The 22,519-nt window shown below is 38.2% G+C and overlaps 3 protein-coding genes and 1 long non-coding RNA gene across 4 annotated transcripts in view; 2 read left to right on the forward strand and 2 right to left on the reverse strand.

Annotated features, from left to right (window-relative positions):
- Positions 1 to 22,519, forward strand: part of LOC134820871 (uncharacterized) — a 1,079,557-nt gene that overhangs the window by 460,772 nt on the left and 596,266 nt on the right. The gene's annotated exons all lie outside the window — the stretch shown is intronic.
- Positions 1 to 22,519, reverse strand: part of LOC134820887 (uncharacterized) — a 507,687-nt gene that overhangs the window by 59,426 nt on the left and 425,742 nt on the right. The window lies entirely within an intron of this gene.
- LOC134820687 (serine/threonine-protein kinase TNNI3K-like) overlaps positions 1 to 22,519 on the reverse strand; it is an 88,695-nt gene that overhangs the window by 9,964 nt on the left and 56,212 nt on the right. Inside the window, exons 9-23 of the mRNA XM_063831215.1 lie at positions 21,439 to 21,577; positions 20,661 to 20,765; positions 14,764 to 14,858; positions 13,827 to 13,918; positions 12,728 to 12,902; positions 12,484 to 12,576; positions 12,218 to 12,275; positions 10,007 to 10,097; positions 9,817 to 9,852; positions 6,692 to 6,759; positions 6,247 to 6,354; positions 6,027 to 6,076; positions 5,737 to 5,783; positions 2,040 to 2,172; positions 241 to 350 (exon numbers count right to left, since the gene is read on the reverse strand). Of these exons, the coding sequence (XP_063687285.1) occupies positions 241 to 350; positions 2,040 to 2,172; positions 5,737 to 5,783; positions 6,027 to 6,076; positions 6,247 to 6,354; positions 6,692 to 6,759; positions 9,817 to 9,852; positions 10,007 to 10,097; positions 12,218 to 12,275; positions 12,484 to 12,576; positions 12,728 to 12,902; positions 13,827 to 13,918; positions 14,764 to 14,858; positions 20,661 to 20,765; positions 21,439 to 21,577 (1,400 nt within the window). The remainder of the gene's footprint in view (positions 1 to 240; positions 351 to 2,039; positions 2,173 to 5,736; positions 5,784 to 6,026; positions 6,077 to 6,246; positions 6,355 to 6,691; positions 6,760 to 9,816; positions 9,853 to 10,006; positions 10,098 to 12,217; positions 12,276 to 12,483; positions 12,577 to 12,727; positions 12,903 to 13,826; positions 13,919 to 14,763; positions 14,859 to 20,660; positions 20,766 to 21,438; positions 21,578 to 22,519) is intronic.
- Positions 661 to 1,857, forward strand: LOC134820689 (actin, cytoplasmic 3-like). Its single transcript, XM_063831217.1, has one exon. It carries the CDS (start codon positions 694 to 696, stop codon positions 1,822 to 1,824), a length of 1,131 nt encoding a protein of 376 aa, XP_063687287.1. The 5' UTR covers positions 661 to 693; the 3' UTR covers positions 1,825 to 1,857.

Genomic DNA, 22,519 nt, shown 5'->3' on the forward strand with positions numbered 1-22,519 from the left:
CGCTTATTAGGATCTGTTTTCGAGGATATATTTTTTTCCCCATGAGCTTTATGTAATTGTAAATTGTGTGTTAATATTAATATAAAATGTACGCAAATGAAATATTATTTTATCTTCAATACAAGCTCTTTTGTATTGTAAACCTAAACAGGGTTATCAAATGGCTAAATGGCGAGGAGGGGGAGTTGCTAGTTGCTGACGGAATATGCGAAAAATCTTGCTAACAAAAAGCAAACTTACGTTAGAGTCCTCGCTCCATCCACGAGCCATGAGATCGCAGTAGTTGTTAGGCCATGCAGGGTTGATCGGGGGTCGTACGTTCCTGTACGCCATGTCTGCAGCAGCCGCCGCTGTCGAGATAGCTTAGTTAATAGGAGATAACAATGTTAGACCTGTTTTTAACGTTAAAGCTAAGGTGATAACTTGCTTTTTCCGCAATATATGCCACCATACGGAAAATAGAATTGTTCAATTTGACGTCCGTCGACTTTGTACCACCATATAAGGCAAGAAAATGGTTTTTAACGAAAATTCTCGGGATAAGCACGGGTAACCACTGAGGGTAACGGTGCATGTCACGTGGTTAGGGGTCAAGTTAGGAATATAAATACGGTTGAGTGAGATCTGCAACTCACACTTTTCTCTTTTCTCTTTCCAAAACAACTACACTTGAAAACTATACTCCCAACCACCATGGACGAAGATGAAGCTCCCGCCGTAGTTATCGACAATGGATCTGGAATGAACAAGGCCGGCTTTGCCGGAGATGACGCTCCCCGAGCTGTCTTTCCCTCTGTGGTCGGACGACCCAGACATCAGGGTGTGATGGTCGGTATGGGAAACAAGGACTCTTACGTCGGAGATGAAGCCCAAAGCAAGAGAGGTATCCTCACCTTGAAGTACCCCATCGAGCACGGAATCGTCACCAACTGGGATGATATGGAGAAGATCTGGCATCACACCTTCTACAACGAGCTCCGTGTAGCCCCCGAGGAGCATCCTGCAATGCTCACTGAAGCTCCCCTCAACCCAAAGGCCAACAGAGAGAAGATGACCCAGATCATGTTTGAGACCTTCAACAGCCCCGCGTTCTACGTCGCAATCCAGGCTGTATTGGCTCTCTACGCCTCCGGCAGAACCACTGGAATCGTAATGGACTCTGGAGATGGAGTAACCCATGCTGTCCCCATCTACGAGGGATACGCTCTTCCTCACGCCATCATGCGTCTTGACCTGGCCGGAAGAGACCTCACCGACTACCTCATGAAGATCATGACAGAGAGAGGATACTCCTTCACCACCACCGCTGAGAGGGAGATTGTCAGGGATGTCAAGGAGAAGCTCTGCTACGTCGCTCTGGACTTTGACCAGGAGATGGCCACAGCCGCCAGCTCCAGCTCACTGGAGAAATCCTACGAGCTCCCAGACGGACAGGTCATCACTGTTGGAAACGAGAGGTTCAGGGCCCCAGAGGCTCTCTTCCAGCCTGCCTTCCTCGGAATGGAAATTCCTGGAATCCACGAGAGCACTTACACTTCTATCATGAAGTGCGATATTGACATCAGGAAGGACCTGTACGCTAACTGTGTCCTCTCCGGAGGAACCACCATGTACCCTGGTATCGCTGACAGGATGCAGAAGGAGATCACCGCCCTGGCTCCACCCACCATGAAGGTCAAGGTCATTGCTCCTCCAGAGAGGAAATACTCCGTCTGGATTGGAGGATCCATCCTTGCTTCTCTCTCCACGTTCGCCAGTATGTGGATCACCAAGGAAGAGTACGACGAAGCTGGTCCTAGCATCGTCCACAGGAAATGCTTCTAAAGATCGTGTTTCACTGACCGGCCGCCACTGACAGCACTTCACCAGTGCTCCATCAGTGGTTAGATTTGTAACATCATTGACTGTTGTTATTTTTGTGATATTATAGAAAAGGTTACTTTGCGGTTTAATATGTTAGTTTTATTTGTCATGACAAGTGTTTAAAAAAATTGAAATTAAATATTAAATTAAATAAAACAATAACGATGTAAGCCAACCTGGTTTAAGATGGTTGAAGGGAAGCTCTCCCGCCAGAAGCTCCCAGAGAACAAGAGTGTACGAGAACATGTCCGCTTTTACCGTGTAGTTAGTGCTCTGTGTGAAAATCTCCGGTGCCATCCACCTTAGGTTCTTAGAGGGAAGAGGGTTATTAGGAAAATACTTCAGAGGGATAGTAAGGGGAAAAGTGGCATTCCGTTGGATTCGAATGTTCACAAGGATTTCTCAACGGAATATGGTAGTTAGGACCCCTACGAACATAATTAGACTTGTTGCCAATTTTGTATCTCAACGGAAACACCACTTTTACCACTTTTTACCACCTTTGTACCACCTTTCTGGTTTGCCAAATATCTTTAGTTGTGAACATCATAGAAGGCTGCAAATTAACCTAGAATGTTTATCTTATCAAGGAGTAAAACTTTTGTATCAAAAGTTTTTACATCGGACAATCAGCTAATTGGATAATTACCAATTAGTTAATCACCAAAAAAAGTGAAAATTTTTTATTGGCTTAAAATGATTGAAATCGTTTGAAACACGGAGAAATGTAGTTTTTAGAAAAACTTCAAAAATTTTTCACTTAAAATTTTTTTTCGAGACTTCAAAAAAAAAGTTTGAAAATTTGAAAATATTTTTTTCCGCCAAAAGTGATCGAATTGCATGAAACGTGGATAAAAATGCTTTGCAGAAAAACTTCGAAGATTTTTAGATTGGGGAATACTAAAATCATCAATATTTGAAGTTGGAGTTCAGTAAATCTCGACATATTTTAGTAATTAGGAATAGCTTAGCGGAAAGGGCTGGACCTGAAAAAGGTTAACCACACAATATTAGAGTTTCATAACTAATTACAATACAGCTTTATCAAATTCCACATAAAGAAACAGCACAAAAGGACCATTTAAGATCGAACCGATTTTACCTGCTGTACTATCATTTTATTGATTTCAATGATCAAAACCTCTGTCAATCTTGCCAATCTATACCGGGTATCTGAATGTACCGGACCTCTTATTTACCTCTATAATTAGACCCAGTTGTGCAAGAAATGCGATTTCTCACAGGGGTTTCTTTAAACTGTGCACTTTTTATCACTCTCGCAACTCGCAAGAGGCCTGGTATTATAGGGGGGTATAGGAAGCGAGTGTAAATATACCTTCCATCATCCATTGTGGCTTTTTTGTATTGTGAATGCGCATGCCGCTTCGTTTGCTATGCCATATACCTCGAATAACCCCCATATGTCATTGCCAGGGTCGGGATAGAGCTGGAGATAGCATTGAAAAGTTGCTAGAAATAGCTAGATTTAGAGTAAACTGGTGGTAGCTGGGTGGTGCTAGCATGGATGTAGCAGAACGTAGCTACACGGGGTTTCATTGGAGTTGGTTATTTTAATGGCCAAAGAGTGCCGGAACTAAAGTTACTTAAGATTGCAGTTTAGGGGCAGTGTAAACCACGGTGTAGTCAGGGACACAGAGCTACAGTGCAGGAGTACTGCAAAAGAACAGTGCAAGTGATACAGTCTGCAACAGTAAAACTCCGAAGAAGGAGATAAGATTGTGGCTGCAGAGGAGGAGAGTAGCTGGAACCTGATTGTGTTTGTGTTGAAAGAAGAGGAGGAAGAAGAGTTTCCTGCTCTGGTAACTGTATTTTTGGAAGAGGTGGGGTGAGAACTTATTTTCAAGCGACAAGGGTGGGCTGGAAGCAACCAGATACAGCTATCCGACCTATTAAGATCACCGTCCTGAGCTTAACAGCATTTCATCAGAATCTTATGAAAACAGAGAGACTGACCCACCCTTTTTAGATCCAACGAAACCCTTTATATAAATCGACTTTTCTGCATGAATTACTTCATGGTATCTTCTTATCAAGGCTACAGACCTTGCCGTACCGGATTTATTGATCAAAGTGAGTCTCTTTAGCCCTCTTCTTCTTTAGAGCTTTAGGTTAGTGATCAAACTCTTCGCTACTCGCTCTTCACTGGATCTATCAGGACAGATTCACATCTTTTTAGGTCTCAACCAGCCTTAGTTTTCCTGTTTTCATCATGTAGTACGTTCTGCTACCTCCATTTTAGCACCACCCAGCTTCCATCAGTTCACTCTAAGTCTAGCTTCGTCGGCGTTTTACTGTTGCAGACTGTATCACTTGCACTGTTCTATTGCAGTACTCCTGCACTGTAGCTCTGTGTCCCTGACTACACCGTGGTTTACACTGCCCCTAAACTGCAATCTTAAGTAACTTTAGTTCCGGCACTCTTTGGCCATTAAAATAACCAACTCCAATGAAACCCCGTGTAGCTACGTTCTGCTACATCCATGCTAGCACCACCCAGCTACCACCAGTTTACTCTAAATCTAGCTATTTCTAGCAACTTTTCAATGCTATCTCCAGCTCTATCCCGACCCTGGCAATGACATATGGGGGTTATTCGAGGTATATGGCATAGCAAACGAAGCGGCATGCGCATTCACAATACAAAAAAGCCACAATGGATGATGGAAGGTATATTTACACTCGCTTCCTATACCCCCCTATAATACCAGGCCTCTTGCGAGTTGCGAGAGTGATAAAAAGTGCACAGTTTAAAGAAACCCCTGTGAGAAATCGCATTTCTTGCACAACTGGGTCTAATTATAGAGGTAAATAAGAGGTCCGGTACATTCAGATACCCGGTATAGATTGGCAAGATTGACAGAGGTTTTGATCATTGAAATCAATAAAATGATAGTACAGCAGGTAAAATCGGTTCGATCTTAAATGGTCCTTTTGTGCTGTTTCTTTATGTGGAATTTGATAAAGCTGTATTGTAATTAGTTACGAAACTCTAATATTGTGTGGTTAACCTTTTTCAGGTCCAGCCCTTTCCGCTAAGCTATTCCTAATTACTAAAATATGTCGAGATTTACTGAACTCCAACTTCAAATATTGATGATTTTAGTATTCCTCAATCTAAAAATCTTCGAAATTTTTCTGCAAGGCATTTTTATCCACGTTTCATGCAATTCGATCACTTTTGGCGGAAAAAAATATTTTCAAATTTTCAAACTTTTTTTTTGAAGTCTCGAAAAAAAATTTTAAGTGAAAAATTTTTGAAGTTTTTCTAAAAACTACATTTCTCCGTGTTTCAAACGATTTCAATCATTTTGAGCCAATAAAAAATTTTCACTTTTTTTGGTGATTAACTAATTGGTAATTATCCAATTAGCTGATTGTCCAATGTAAAAATTTTTGATACAAAAGTTTTACTCCTTGATAAGATAAACATTCTAGGTTAATTTTCAGCCTTCTACGACGTTCACAACTAAAGATATTTGGCAAACCAGAAAAGTGGTACAAAGGTGGTAAAAAGTGGTAAAAGTGGTGTTTCTGTTGAGATAAAAAATTGGCAACAAGTCTAATTATGTTCGTAGGGGTCCTAACTACCATATTCCGTTGAGAAATCCTTGTGAACATTCAAATCCAACGGAACCCTTAAATCGACCACTTTTCCCCTTACTAGGAATGAAAACCCGTACAAACAAATAGATATTTAATATATAGTATACTAAATATGGAAGATTACCGTATTAAGATGGATATGGAGATATTCGAAAATTAAACGTTGACGGGATTTGATTATATTTAATTTCCATACAGTGAAATTTTTGGTTTCGAATAATATTCCAAGAAACTCATAATAACACTTACTCCGGGTTGCTTTGTGAGCGACTCAGTCATCACGATAAACCTTGACTCTGAAATATTAACATTTATAGGAATAAAACAAATTTCAAAAATACTTCTATTCGTACAAATACATTTTCGGCCGACGGATATTAATTTTATCTAGCAACTACTTGTTATTACGTCATGTACATTGTACAAGCAGTTCCTGTATTCAATTGGCTGTCAATATTGTTTCGGTAAGGAGTTCTGCCGCTTTATTTTAACCAGAAAAACTACAAAATTTCATGCAGATCTGCAGCTTTCTCTCTTACCTCCAAAATCAGATATGATAGCTCGTCGGTCAGCGAGTAGAATGTTGTGGCTGAGAATTGAACATTATTTTAATTATGAGATAATATGCGATACAGTTTGAACACAGATCAAATATCGATTTCTGAATGATTTAAACCGTTTAACTGGATGTTGAGTAAAGTTGAAAGTCAAATCTAAAAATATTTGGACAATTCCGACTGTTGGACAATTTCTAAATACCTGTTGAGATCACGGTGGATGACAGGTACAGGTTTTAACTTGTGGAGGTATTCCATGCCTTGTGCAACGTCATACGCTAAGATCTTTATGTCGAGAGGAGACAACTCTCTGTAAATAAAAAATGTTGGTATTTGCAACAAAATTAATGTTTGCAAAACATCCGTCGGATTAATTTTGACATGTATGCAATTAATTATAAATAACTTGGATCGGCGGAAGAAAATGTGCACCTTTGAAGCTTAATTCCATACTGCGCGCAACTGCGCATGGCGTGTCTTAACAGATACGGCCAGAACTTTAAGCATCAAATATTCTTTCGCGCGTTCCCTAATATCTCAATTTTGACACCTGTTGTCCCAAAACAAACTTCTAATTATAATCCGTGCGGCTGGCCGCGCCACAAATCTGGGAGAGTAAAAGAACAAAATAATTTAACATAACTCACATTTTCTGCTGATGAAGGTTCGCAAATAAGGATCCGTCGGCAGCATACTCTGTCACGATTGCAAATTGCTGAAATCAGGAATTTTAAAAGTCAGTTCTAAATGTAAGCTCGATTAAATCAATAATTATTCGAAATACAACGCGAGGCAGTGCGGACGGGAAATAAACCCACCCAGAGCCTTAACCTGTACATTTGTTACAAATTCCGACAATGAACGTTAACGTTCTTCTAGAAGTTATGCAGATAACTTGAAAGGGTTCCCTCTATGTAGGATCTAGGTATGTGAGATATAGCTGCCACCTGGTGAGCTGGTGGACGTTACGTCAATCTCATAATCAATATACGAGGCAGCTCCGTGGGTGTGGGCTTTGATACACATCACAGCTGACAGCTTGTTTTATCAGGTCTATTTATAGATTTATGTCAAGTTATTTTGGAAACTAATTTTTCAGATGTTTAACAAAGTTATAGTAACTTATATTACGAGGGAGAGACGATTGATGCTTTTTGACAGACAAGTTTGACGGAGTCAAAGTTAGCTTATAACAGTGCAAGATAATATCATAGTTAATCATAGTATTATGAAGGATGAACAATGCATGCGGGAAAGTTTTAAACTTTAGATTCTGCAGTTCTTAAGTTGTCCTTACCAAATTCCACACATTGGATAACCGTGGGAATTAAATATTTTAGCTGTCTGTGGTATACTTCTCAAGCAGAGTATCCCCACTAAACCGACAAAAAACTAAGCACCCATATTTGGGCATCTGATTGCCATAATCTTATGTGAAGATAGTACTTGACTTTGTATGGGTCTATATCCCTGATATATGTGTGAGATTTTAGAATGAAGACTTAAAAACAAAGATGCCTAGAAGACTTGTATGTCATTTTCAGCTTTACAAATTTACTCGTGACAATCTGCTGCCAGATCTGTACAAATTCTGGAGAATCAATATAAATATTCCAACCTATATACTAGATAACACATGTATTATGCTAATTATGACTTCTCCTCCAGTAAGAGATCTCTCACGTCCATGTAAATATTATCAGAGACAAACTCGTGTCAAATTATAAGCGCCCTGTCAAACTAGCGTAACACACTTTATAGGGTTAAATGTATACAGCTAACTCATTGGTCCATTTCAGTCACGTGATAGGATCTCTCGTATTTCATTGGGCTCCCACGTGGTCAATTTTAAACATATCTTATATTTCAGGCAGTTGTCATCGTAACTCTGGTTGTATAACAGTGTACGTGATAGTACGGGAGGGAAGGGGACGAGTCTCTTAATATAATCGGCTCTGCTATAATTGGCAGGGTCTCTCACACATAAATCATGGTGTGATCCAATAAGAAACCAGTAAAATATCACGTGATCACATTCCAACCAATCGGAACCATCCTTCCGATCACTTAATTTTCCGTGTCAACAGTCGTCTGCTTTGCTAATGCGATTAGGACCAATTTTAGAAAACTACCGGGTACACAAGAGTACTGCGTAAAGTTTTAACTAAACGTTTTATTAATGCCATGAAATTAAACCACTAAACCTTGGAGTGAGTAGCTTAAAATTTAAAGCCCAGCTCTGAAGTTAAGTTATCATACTATATCAATCAGCATGTACTGAAGCAGCTATTTTGTAACCTTACAGTTTTACTCAACAACTATCTTTAGCTTTAGAAACGGCCCTCTCCTGCCCGAATAAGGTAAAACAGATCCGTGCCAAGATTCCTTCAAATTGTTCAACTAAAGTATTCTGTAATCTGTAGGATAAATTTGTCAAATAAGGATAAATGTTAAGTTATTCATCCCTTGATCCTGAACAGATATTTAAGCTCGATTGGTGTAACTGTAGCGATTTGTAGTGTCGACGTTCTGGGAGTAGTATAATATTTATATTTGCCGAATAGTGCTGAACGTAACGAGCAGCTCAAGGCACTTGTGAGGTGTAGCAGAGCACATTTGTTGAGCAGACCGACAAGTCTGTTATATTTTATTCAGTTATTCAGTTATGTTAGGAACTATTCCGTTAGGAACCGTAACGGGGATATATTACACATTATATGATATGACATGGTACCGTAATGATTCCTGTTTTACATCATGAAAAGTGTACCTTGAAGTGTGGGTAATACTATATATAATTACAGTATTTAGTGCACAACATGAATGATTGATTTAGTCCCGCAGATGGTTATCTTGGATTACTATTACGATGGTTCAGATAAGGCAGCTGAGCGGCCCTTGGGCGGTTATCACGCCTGTACACTGCAATGCGGCCCTTGGGCGGTTCTCACGCCTGTACACTACAATGCCCAACCCGACGCATTATAAAGTACAAAGGCGCCATATACGCTGATAACCAAGGAGGTCTATGCTATGGCTTACCCGGTACAGCCTTTGTGTTTAGGGACCATGAAGTGACGACATATTATCACGTGGAGTGACGACATATCACGTGAAGTGACGACATATCACGTGGAGTGACGACATATCTGATATCACGTGAAGTGACGAATAACACGTGACATGAAGACGTACAGGGCAGTACAGCGTCACGGCAAGCGAACATATAATATGTTAGCGTTAGGGAGTGTTGTTTTCTCATCTAAAAATAGAACGTCCCTGAACCTGCTTTGATAGGACCCATGTTGGCGGTCAACACCGTGGACGGAGGGATTTGTAAAACTTCACAGTATTAGGATAATGTTAGGAGATATTAGTGACGACAGTGGAGAGAGCGTCATGCCCTCCCGCAAATCTCGTAAAGTAACGTACGAAATTGTATAATATCTCGTGGGTAGATATTATCAGTGGACAGGTTACAAAATGTAGACTCTATCTGAAGTTAAACATTGTCTAATCTCTGTACATTGAAGGTGGGGGGGGGGGCAATGGGTAAAGCTTTAAAGCCAGCAATGCCCATGTGACCAAAAATTGAAGAATAAATACCCCCCCCCCCCCCCTACTTTCTGCATCCTGCACTGCCCCAAGACTTTTAAACAAGGTACGGTTTCAACAATATATGATGATATTTTTCAATATGTCGACAGAAGGGTCTGGCGTTAAAAACGTTAAAAGTTTGAACAGAAAGTCAAGTCAGAAAAGTCAGACTTACGCATGGTTCCTCCATACAGGCGCCTATGAATTTAACCTGAAAATAGAACCAATGTTAATGATGTAACCAAACCAGCGAGACACATCAAGAAAAAGATAACAAATATAAGATGAAAGTACCACAAAGTGTGCTGCAAACAGAAACATCATAAATTTTGCACGTTTAAAAATTTTTTTTATTTAAAACTAACAATGTTAGGGTGTTTGACCCGGCACAGAATTGAAACCTCCCGGCAGAACATGTCTACGTCTGATTTTGCTGAAAAAGGAGATGCTCTGTACCTGAGAATAGTGTTTATTTATTTGATTAAATTAAATTAAATTACATTTTTTAAATCGAAATAATAATATAATATTGAAATAACTTTTTTGGAAATTTTGACTTTTGACGCTGTCGCCTGTCATATTATTATGATCACCATCAACTTATTTATGCAGTTTGTCTTGTAAAGTTCCAGCTTAAATTCATTCAACTTAATTAAAGTATTCAACTTTAAATTTTAATTATACTCTTAAATAAGTACTAGCTAACAAAAGAATGGCACGAATATAAAACGGTGTCTAAATTCTACATCGTCAAGCCAACAAATTATATTTAAATACAATTATCAAACATAATATGTAATTATCCAACAACACACGACAATGCCTTTGTAAAACACACAACACTGTAACGCAGCTCATTATATTATATAACTTAGAACAGTCCTTAATTTAAGAATATTTTATTTAAGTTGGCTCTCATTTTATTTATAATAAGTAAACCAATTCAGTTCGCAGTAAACCAATTCAGTTCGCAGTAAACCAATTCAGTTCGCAGTAAACCAATTCAGTTCGCAGTAAACCAATTCAGTTCGCAGTAAACCAATTCAGTTCGCAGTAAACCAATTTGTATTTGCACTGTTTTTTAGCTCGCTTATCAGTGATCGTTATCAGTGAAAGTGTTACTCGCCACGTCGACTTTCAACAGCGCCGACTGTGTAGCATGGATTTTTCAGTGGACCGGCTCAACGCGATGGACCATGAGATGACATCAGAAATTCAGAAAATATTCAAGGTTGCCAATGTTTCATGTAGATCTGACTTTACTGAGACCGCTTTAATGAAACTTAACAAAAATCCACTCGTCAAAATCATCGGCAGCTTAATGAAATTGGCGGAGAAGAATATTGAACTTTGTAAAAGTGCTGCTGGGAAAATTGATGTCATGAAATCGGAGAAAATAGCGGATCAGAAACTAATTATTGAAACTCAACAAGGACAGATGAATTCAGTTCAGGAGACAGTTAAATCAGAAATGAAAAGTTGGACGGATGTTGTCAAGAAAAACACTGCTCAGCGTCCTGGCGGGAAACCTTTAACAGAAAACTCTATCAAACAAGCCGTCAGGACTGTAAATGAAGAGAAGAAACGATCGAAGTACTTGATGATCTACGGTTGCCATGAAAGTGATAAAGAAGCCGATTTTGAGCTCAACAAAGTTGTCAAGGACATACTTTACGGAACTGACGCTTTCCCCGTGCTCCGCACTGGTGAGGTCTACAGAATCGGAAGGAAGGAACCGGGTAAGAATAGGCCTATCAAGGTCGAATTTGGTTGTGCCAGTGAGGTAGACTTGATTTTGATGCGTGCACGAAACCTCAGAGACAGTGACTCTTTCAAACATGTTTATTTGGGACCGGACAGAACCAAAGAGGAACAGCTTGCGCATAGTAAACTTGTTAAGGAGATGAAACAGATGATCCAGAAAGACTCAAATAAACATTATTTCATACGCGACAGAAAGATCTGCACGGCTGATAAAACCTTATCATCTCAAACGTCCCAAAGCTCCTGATAAGAGTGAATGTATGATGTATGTTGAGTGTTATTTGGTGCTGACTGGAGTTGCCGTGTGTAGATTTACCACTTTTTACAATTAATAAATGAACCGCGTTGAAAGCTTATTTAGTGTGTTTTTTTCAGTGCTGAGACTGGTAAATGTTAAAGTAACAGAACCTGAACTGCAACTCATATTTTTATGCTATTTTCTAGTTACGTCGACACACAAGGCTAAATAGTTTTCGGAGGCCTGCTAGAATTTTATTCTCTATGTTTCTCTATAATTTTATATTGTATGTTTTTTATATTTCGGTACAGACCAGCGCCCATTGGGCGTATTCAATCAATCAAATAATTTGAGTAAGAATAAATGACCAATTTACATCTCAGCAGCAGGAAGATAGGAAGTGGCAGATATGTTTATTTTAAAGTTTAAAATGTTATATTTGAGTTTAAAATGTTATATTTAGTGCCATACCTTTACACTTTACAGCACGAGTGGTTTAACCTCTATTTGGAACATTTAACACTTAAATATAATGTGGAACATTAACTACGAAAGTATTTTACCCCAAACTTACCTCTTAATAGCGACCACCTTGTTTCTGCAGTTGCCTTTGAAAACTTTACCAAACGATCCTGGAGGAGATGGATGTACATATAATCATCGACAATTTGCCTATAATTATCATCAAAATTTTACAAATGTGGATTAAAGATGAATCTTTTGTTACAATATCACAAGATGAACATTGAACGTGACCCCTAACAAAAGAGTTAGAGTAACCGCAAACAAAGGAAAATTTGTATAATCGCGGTTTCAGAAGATTGCAAACAGTTTTCTCACCACTGCCGATAGGTTCAAGAAGTTCAATCTCGCCGTACATTATGTGCTGGTGATGAGGCAATCTGTCTCGCAGCTCCTGCACTTCCGCTTTTTCTGGGGAAAAAATCATAAAAATTAGAAAGTACAGATTAGATATTATATACGTTTATGTAGACAGTTAATTTTCTCATAAAGTAGCTGAAACAACAAATTTAACCTTTTTTATCAATCAGAAAAAATCTAGAAAAGTTCATATTGGACTTACCTCTGACCATGCTTCTGATTTTCCCAAGCGGAGAGGGGATTTGTAAATTGTAATCTGAACCAGAACCCTCACTGCTGCTGTCCTCAGCTCTGAGTTTGCGTTTCAACAGTGACAAGATATCATCAAACCCTTTCTCGTATGCCCATCTGAGACAGCTCTGAGGATCCCCACCGTCCTGTAAATCACCATGTTAGTACCTTGAATTTATTTCAGCGCACGTGCAATGTCGTTACACGTGCAATGTCATTACACGTGCGCTGTTATCATGTATAAGTTAATGTATCTGAAGTAAGGTTTGAATCACAAAGTTCACATAACACCCTAGCCATGAGGCCTGACAACCTGAGCTACCAAGTAACAATATCATGTAATGTAAATGTGTAACTTAATGCTTGGTCTATCATGTCAAGGTTCAGTGATTGGTCTGCATATATTATGTAGGTACAGTTTTTCAGCAACGCATTTACTGAGGCCACTCTCAATGTTCCAAATTTAGAACGATTATGCCATCTTTGCCGATCAGCTCTTGCTCCAAGATGTTTGCCTCACCTCTGAAAGGTCTTACTAAACTCTAGAAAAATACCCGAATTTACGTACGCGGGTTTACTAACCCGGTTGTTCCGTAAATATTGTAAAAAAACAGGTATTTTGCAACTTAGTGCCAGGGGGCGTCTGGTTCAGAGAAGGTGTTATTTGTTCGATTGTCGGAAGTCTGCCAGAAGCCAGTCAACTCGATAAAACTTGAGGAATTTGACTGGTTCATGTTGGATTTAGAATAGATAAATTTAGCTTTTTTTTGTACGGCTCTAAGCTTCTGTAGCTTCTAACGGTGGAGCGTGAAATTTTTCAGTCGAAATCTTATCATTTAGAATCGCATTTCAATCAGGTAAACATTTTCAACCGTTATTGCAATTATCTTAGCATTTTCGTGATGGAATGCATAACTGCAACTGGTTACCAAATTTGTGTTAAATCAAGATCTCCAAGTTGAACACTTATAAAACTAGACGTGAAATGGAAAATTTAGCTAATTGAGTTATGCTCATTTACTTATTTGGTTGATCAATTAGCTGCTAAACTGGTTAATTAGATGAGTTACCTTTTCGTCTGCGAGGAGTGTAGAATCAGCACCCCGATCCAACAAGTATTCCACTAGTTTCATGTGACCATGATAACACGCGCTGTGCAGCACTAAGGGGATGGTTTAGTTAATTAAAACTAAATCAGTTAATTGCTATCTAATTATATAAGGTGCAGTGGGGTAATTAGTTAAGAGTGGTTATGTTGGGTCAAGTAAAGTGTGAGCAGATTTGACCATGTCCGTGACCCCCAAATCTATAAGTGTGATAGAGCGCTCACATTCATTTTCTTAGCTGGACTTCTAGTCTCCATTTTGGAATAAGAGACTAGAAGTCTGGTTTGATTAATTTGAAAAGACCCTCCTGGCAAGCCAAGAGGGCCGTTAGACCACTAATAAAGTAATAAGCATAATTATAGATGAAGGGCCGGAATCTGGAGAAGTCTCATTAAGTTTGGTAAAGTGTAAAAGTGTTATAAACTTTGTTAAGATGTTGTAAAGACTATCATGACCCAATTCTAATAATACTATTACAGTAAAAAAGAGTGCCCAGATTTAAAGCGTACGATAAATCAATATTCAATTAATTATGGGAATCATGAGAAGTGATTTTGTGTGCTACAGAGCGGATGAAGGCGCTAAACCAGTTGAAGTTTTGTTAACTAAAGTAACTAAAGTAACTAAAGTAACTAAAGTAACTAAAGTAACTAAAGTTACTAAAGTAACTAAAGTAACTAAAGTAACTAAAGTAACTAAAGTAACTAAAGTAACTAAAGTAACTAAAGTAACTAAAGTAACTAAAGTAACTAAATTAACTAAAGTAACTTAAGTAACTAAAATAGCTAAGTTAAACTGTTAAAGTAACAAAGCTAAAGTAACTAAGCTAAAGTAACAAAGCTAAAGTAACTAAGCTAAAGTAACTAAGCTAAAATAACGAAGCTAAAGTAACTAAACTAACCGGTGTGTCTGTCCTGTCCCTGGTGGTTGATCCCGACTACTCCCAGATCCAGAATATACCGCACCAACTCAAGACTTTGTCCGTTGGTACAGGCGCTGAAACATTCCGTGAATAATTGTAGGAATTCTACATAGTTTTACATGGATATTGCACAATTCTACATAGTTTTTTATGGATATTGGACAATGCTTATGATCATTATTCATGAACGACCATTTTGACTGCTCTTTTATACGTGTATGTATCTATATTGGGCTTCTATGATTTAAGCGCTTTTTTGGGGAATACACTCACGGACGGAGTTAAATTTATCTGGTTCATGAACTCATGTTCAAAATTACATTAAATTTTTGGATACAAGATATATCTAACACTAGATTTACGAATCTAATTTAATTCCGGCACTAAGCTTTCTGATAATGCTCTACCCAAACCAGCAAACTATATCTTACATGGTAAATGACAGAATAATTATGTACAAATCGTGATCATCGAATATGTTACAGTCTTCAACACTTGACAGCGTTACCGGTGATTTACTTGACATAAATAAAACGGGGTATGATGATAATAATATGTATAATATGTATAATATGTATGAGTATACCCCCACCAAGACATGTCAATGTACAAAATGTACAAATGTACAGTGCACACACACACTACTAGGGTAGAAACAAGGAAGAAAAAGTATGTACACACCGCGCCGACTGGTAATAATTATATCAAGAGCACGTTACATTTTACAAGCAATACTATTAAATGTGCATGTTACTAATTACAGTGGGTTTTAATACCACTAACCAGTGGTTCATTAATACTGGGTGGGCCAGATTTAAGTGTACATTTCTTCGCGTGTGAAGCAATGAGTGAACCATGTTTATACTGAAGTACTGACTAGTATATATTATGTACAGGGTGTCCACGATACATTGAAACGGTTTTAAATGTCTATAAAAACATTTATGAAGGAGCAATCTACTATATTTTCCACCAATATTGAATATATATAAAATCGTTTCAATGTATCGTGAACACCCTGTACTTATATATAAGTATATAACCTAGTAACTCATATTATATACTGACTAGTGTTATATCACTTATACTAAGCTACATAACTCTTATATTCCCCAAGGTACCACTTAAATATCACTATATTGATAAAGTAATAGGATGTATTTCAACTAGCTCGGTGGTTAATATTAAACTTCGTGTGAATTTAGGGCTGAACATTTGAACAACTATGTAACTGGAAGTAACCACTTAGCAAGTTACAGCAAATTACCAGGTCACTGCGCCTCTTAGTTCATATTGTACAGACTGAACTGTGAATATTCGCACACGTACTGTGGTTATACTGAGATTATGATATTAGTTGCTGCATTCCAATTCCAATTGTAGCGGATCAAGGTGTTACAAGGTGTTACAAGGTGTTATAACAAGTGTATAAATTGGTTTCATTTTTTCATAAGATTCAACTACTTTTCAACTTGCAATATTGAGTATTTCGGATACCAAGTTCATGTTGTACACCTATGCAATAACTACTCATTGCCCCCCTCGTACAGATGAATAATATATGATCTGAGAACGCATAACTTACTGTATAACTGTATAAGAGGTAGTTTCATTCCATCTCAGCAATAAAGCGTATCAACTATCAAGATATTATCTAGTTTAAAGGTAAAGCGGGTTTCTACAAGATTCTACACTTAATTCAACATTCAGTACTGAGGATTTCTAATCAAAGTTTGACTTTTTTAAATTGTATGCACAGTAAAACCTGGTGGCGCCATGCCAGCTTTTACATAAATATTCAGCTGTTTTCATGGCAACTTGTGTAACTTTTAATATGAGTTCAAGTGTATTCATTATAATGTCGTGTTTTTTTTAAGCAAGGTAAGAAACAATATTTTAAAACATCTGACACTATTAAATACTGCTAAATACTTCTCACACACCAACAGATGTAGTAACTCCGACCCGAGCGTTAATATTGAAACTTTGCTAACAGAGCGTTAATATTGAAACTTTGCTAACACACTTCACAACGTCACAACATTTACCAGACCTATTTCCCTTCCTTTCAAGTGTAAATTGATTAAAATTCATTACAATTACGCTAGTCTATATACCGTGAAACTTCATTTGCCTTCCCCGAGAGTACCGCACTGTAATCAAAGTTTGCAATATTCATGATTTCATGTTGGAAGTCAATGAAACACATATTACTAATTCAAGAGCCGTGAAACACTTGCCATATCTCCGCCAGGTGTGTTGTACATAGCATCTAGATCTTTCTACGGTATCTAGATCTTTCTACGGTATCTATATTCTAGTGTTACAATTCATAGTTCACCGTGATTTTATTTTCAAATTTCCAAATATTCCTGGCAGGCTAGAAAAAGGTTTAAATATTATTCCTAGACACTTCAGAAGTTTCACGTGTCTTCGGTATCTAAGAGAGAAATCAAAAATTGATAGGGACTTGAAACTTGGTATGCATAAATTCGACACAATATATATAGATATCACCGCAGCCTTGAGGGCGGTTCTAAATATTGCACGCGCGTGCGCGTGCAATATTTTATATCTCCACGAGGGCGCTAGCCCGAGGCGGAGATATTTTCGTATAGCACGGAGGGCCCAACGGGCCCGAGTGCTATACGATAGTTCCGCCCTCATGGCGAGGAATGATATCGTGTATATCCATGAGCGGGCGCTTTACAGTTTTCAACAATCATAGCAAATTGAAATAGAAGTAAAAGATTTCGAACTAAAGCTGCAAATTTAATAGAAAATCATGCTTTAGCCTTTGGTGTAAGATGCAGAACAGGGCAACATTACTGATTATATAACACAATAGAAGAATTGAAATCCCACGTACTATAATGGTATTACACACCAACCATATTGATGAACAGTCAACGGGATGTTAATCATTAACATAGATTAAAAATTGTGTATCTCCGTCAATCTATACTACGAGTAACACAGAATTCCTGTTACCATGACAACACGTCAGATGTACAATGAGAGTTAATCAGTACACAGTGTGTAGGGCCGGTCAAACAATAAAATCAGCTTAAACTATCAAAAAGAGTGCTCGCCATAACTTTAACAACTGTGTAACTATAAACTGAATGCCATCTGCAGTTACCAAGAGAGCTCAAGATAACGAAGCACGAAGGACATTGAATTTATATATATATCAATATTAGTAGTAGACGGTATAGTTTCAAAACAAAAAACAGGGCAAAATTTCTTTCGGGAACACAATAGAATTACAGGTAAAATTCCGGCCTAAAATTTCAAAAATTATTACTCGAAATAGCTTGAGCAATTATGGAAATGGAAATCAGTTGAAATAAACATTGGAGCGTGTATGGTGTATACTGTATAAACATCAACTCTAGACTTCAAGTCGCCACTAATTGTTGCAACCATGGTAACACGTCACGTGTTCAATGTCAGCCAATCATATTGCACTGCGTGGTATAGGGACTGAGACCGATAAGTGATATAGTGCATTCCTTGACCGTGGGAACCATTAAGATGTAGTGTCAGTGACATAAATATGGTGTACGTGTCTTGTAATAGTTAAAGTTTAATAGTTTAGGCCCCACAAATTTGTTTGAAAGTGAAAGTGCTCCGGGCTGTATTGTTACTTGTCACGTTAAGTGTCGTCTGCTCGCGTGCTGTATTTTAAGCGGGCTGGACGCGCACTGTGTCTTGTTACATCGGGCTGCGAGAGGTCAGAAGACAAAATATAGCCCGCTGGTGGATATATAGACACAATGTGATGAAGAGTTTTTAGCAACTGCTCCTTCATAATATTTTGTATCATTTCTCAAAAAAGTCACACTTTCCGTGGTACACCCTGTATATTCTAGTGTTACAATTTATTGTTCACGTGTCCATATTTCATTGGTATTTGGCAAGCCTTCCTCAGAAAGTCAAGGAACGATTTTTTTAAACAGCCAGGCTAGGTCTAAAGTCTGACACTGTTGAATACCACGCATATCTTAACGTTACACATCAACAGATCCGCGTTCTGTTGAGTGAGAATTGAAATAGGAAATATTTCACGGTATATAGCGTACAACTAGAAGTTCAAGTGTATACTTTTTATTCTACTGGCAGACCTTTTCCAGATTTTTTTAACAGCCAGCCCTGTCAGTTACTTGGCATATTTTAATATTAATATAACGCTATCCCTCACACATCAACATAACGTGTTCCTAGACTTGACAGTGATTTGAAACCCTGCAAAGACATGAAATTGTACCATATCACGTGATCACACTTGCAGGTGTGTTTTCTGAGAAGATCGGGTTCAGATTACAGTGATACAATTACACACAGTGTAGTGATGGGTGGTACTATATACTGCATCACTGGCGATCACTACTGGCAATTCAGTGTATTATATACATTTACAGCGTACAGTTGGAGTGGTAGACGGCAAAAATGGGTGATTTCAGGGGCGTTAGTTTTACTTTTGAGTTCTGACAGGAGTTACGACTAACGACAGCTTTCAAGTTGTGTTGTGAGTTCATTTAATAGGTCGGTACATAATATTTTCACCCCCTCAAACCAAAGACTAAATACCAAATAGCTAAACTATCTAAATAACTAAACTATCAAGAGACTAACCCATCTTCACTACATTTTGACTAATGGATTACATGTCAAAGGAACACTATTTTAGAACCTTTGAACACTATTTCAGAACCTTTGAAGTAACATCATTGGTCCAAAACATCGTCCATTATAGTATTGTGCCGATATAATATAATACTGTTCACAGCAATACACTAGGTAGTGGCGGTGTTCTAATTGCTGATATCTTGTAAAACTTGAGAACTTGTCGACCTCTAACCCGGCTTAAAAACACCAAATACGGGTAAGTCAAAACTGGGGAACCACAGATCTCATACCACAACTACTTAGACGCCTGTCAATTATAGTGAGTGTTCAGGTAACTGTTTGAGAGAGAGAGAGAGAGAGAGAGAGAGAGAGAGAGAGAGAGAGAGAGAGAGAGAGAGAGAGAGAGAGAGAGAGAGAGAGAGAGAGAGAGAGAGAGAGAGAGATAGAGTTCCTCGCTACCACTCTCCCTGGTAAGTGCACTTTAAACTAAGGAATGTTACTTGATGTGGGAAGTAAGTGCACTTTAAACGACTCCCTCAATAAGGGGAGTGCCGGGGAGTGGCTGTAGTGTATCACTACAGTGGTAACTGTGCAGTATAACTGTGTTAAAGCCTCTCAATCGAGAGGAATGAATGTTATGGTCATTACAACGTTAGACCGGATTCCTGTGTAATATGTTCCTGTCAAGCTACTGCTATAACTAGAAGGTCATGTTACTATTAATAGATTATTGGATCCCTGTCAAGCTACTAAAAGGTCGCTAGTTTGCGTCAACCTCTGGAGCGTGTAAAACCCTAAAATAGCGACCATCTCCGAGCTGGGGGAACTCTCTGAGCGTGTCTCTACAACGAGTTATGGAGAAAATCTTCGGAATGTTGCGAATCTGTCAAATCCGGGGATGCCGTAATGACATTTTTCTCTAACTATAATATAACGACCTCGTAGCGTAAAACAATTCTGTTATAGACTCAAGGATGACTTTGCATTGGTATTTAATTCTTACATAACACAGTACCGAGCACTTGCTCAGATATAGGATACTGCATCGTAAAGCATCGAACAACGGAAAAACGGCCAGTTTAACTTTTAAGTATTTAGATCTTTAAGAATAAAAACGTCCGAGTACGGGTAATGACTATTAAAATGTCCTTGTAGTACCCCATTCTGGAACACAGTTTTGATGCAATAATAACAATTATTCCTACTAAAATATTGAATCAAGGTTTCATATCATTAGTCATTACCTGTGTAGAGGCGTCTCACTGTAGATATTCTCCGCTGCTACACTGTCTGTCCCAGCCTGTTCCACTAACGATTTAGCTACTTGTAGACCACCGCTATAGCACGCGCTGTGGAAATAGTGCGTTAATAATTAAAATATTGTGGAAATAGTGCGTTAAAAATAAAAATACTGCGGAAATATTTCGTTAATAATTAAAATATTGTGGAAATAGTGTGTTAAAAATTAAAATACTGTGGAAATATTTCGTTAAAATACTGTTAAATATGGAAATAGTTCGTTAAAAACTAAAATACTGTGGATCTTTTGTAGGGAGTCTAGAGGAGGTAACTCTTGAAAATCATAATATATTTCCTGTTTAAGGAAATGTATAATTTGCCTTTAACTAAAAATGACGATTCTAGAATCGTGCATTATTGATTATGCAACATACAAGAGATAAAGCTGAACAAAACATTCTAATTAAGTTAAGCTAGAAATTAGAATTCAAAATTATGCACAACATGTGTAGTATTTAGTAGTAGTTACAAATTATTTTATAATTCTGAGGAAATCATGGGCGTATTAACAGCATTCTACGTGCTCACTAGACGATATTTATAATATCATGGAACTTCTAAAACCGTCAAATTAAAAAGTATTAAGCACGCGTCAAAATCTTACCCGCTTTAAAATGGAACAGGTTATTTATATCCCTGTCACAGCGTCTCAGAAATAACTTATGAGTTAAGTTAAATAATATTATATATCAAAATATAGTAAATACATTGGTTGAGACTCACAAGTGAAGAGCGGTGTCCCCGTAGATGTTAGCAGCGTGGGGTTGGGTCGTGTAGTTAAGCAGGATCTTTACGATGTCCACCTGCGCCTGGCGCGCCGCGTAATGCAGTGCCGTGTTCTTCTCGTTATCTTTTGCGTCAACTGTAACGGGGTTTTATTCAGAGGCGTTGTACGTGTGAACACTGTACAGTGTACAGTGTACAGGCTGTATAATATGCAGAGCATCACTATGGACGCTGCAGAACAACAGGCATGATAAAGGGTACATTGGAGCGGTCACGTACTTCGGAACAAGAGTATACTGTGGTGTTACTGTGGTGTTACTGTGGTGTTACTGTGGTGTTACTGGGGTGTTACTGTGGTGTTACTGTGGTGTTACTGTGGTGTTACTGCGGTGTTACTGTGGTGTTACTGTGGTGTTACTGTGGTGTTACTGTAGTGTTACTGTGGTGTTACTGTGGTGTTACTGTGGTGTTACTGCGGTGTTACTGTGGTGTTACTGTGGTGTTACTGTGTGGTGCACTCAAACGCGGACTAGGATGAGTCATTTTCAAGTACAGTTAAGTAGAACAGGCTTTTACATTATATTTTTTCTGTTGTAACAGTGTTCTAAAAGTTAACAGGTTGAATTTTGTTCTCTTGATATTAATTAATTCTGATTGATCAACGTGGTTGACTGGTTGGTGGCCCCGAACCAAACATCTGTATCCAACGGAATGTTAACACCCAAATCCGCATTCCGGTTTGATTAGAACAATTTGGAAAGTCTCAATAAAATGTCAGAAATGACAGATACTACAGGGTGTATTAGTATAGACCAATATAGTTGATCAATAGTAAGACATTGGTCGCGGCAGCATGAGCTGCAGTCAGGTTCCAGTCAGTTGAAAATAAGGGTTTTAGGAAGAACTCTGGTAGCAGTCTCTGGCAATTAACAGTAGACTGGTTACTAATTAATTAACAGTAGACTGATTAGTGGTGATTTTGTTAATTTGACGGCGTGGCGGTGTTAAGTCAGCGTAACCAAATACCATGACTTTTATTTATCTAGATATCCATTTACGGAACTCAACTTTTTAATGA

This window comes from Bolinopsis microptera, chromosome 9 (assembly GCF_026151205.1).
Source record: "Bolinopsis microptera isolate Bmic1 chromosome 9, MBARI_Bmic_1.0, whole genome shotgun sequence".
Lineage (NCBI taxonomy): Eukaryota > Metazoa > Ctenophora > Tentaculata > Lobata > Bolinopsidae > Bolinopsis > Bolinopsis microptera.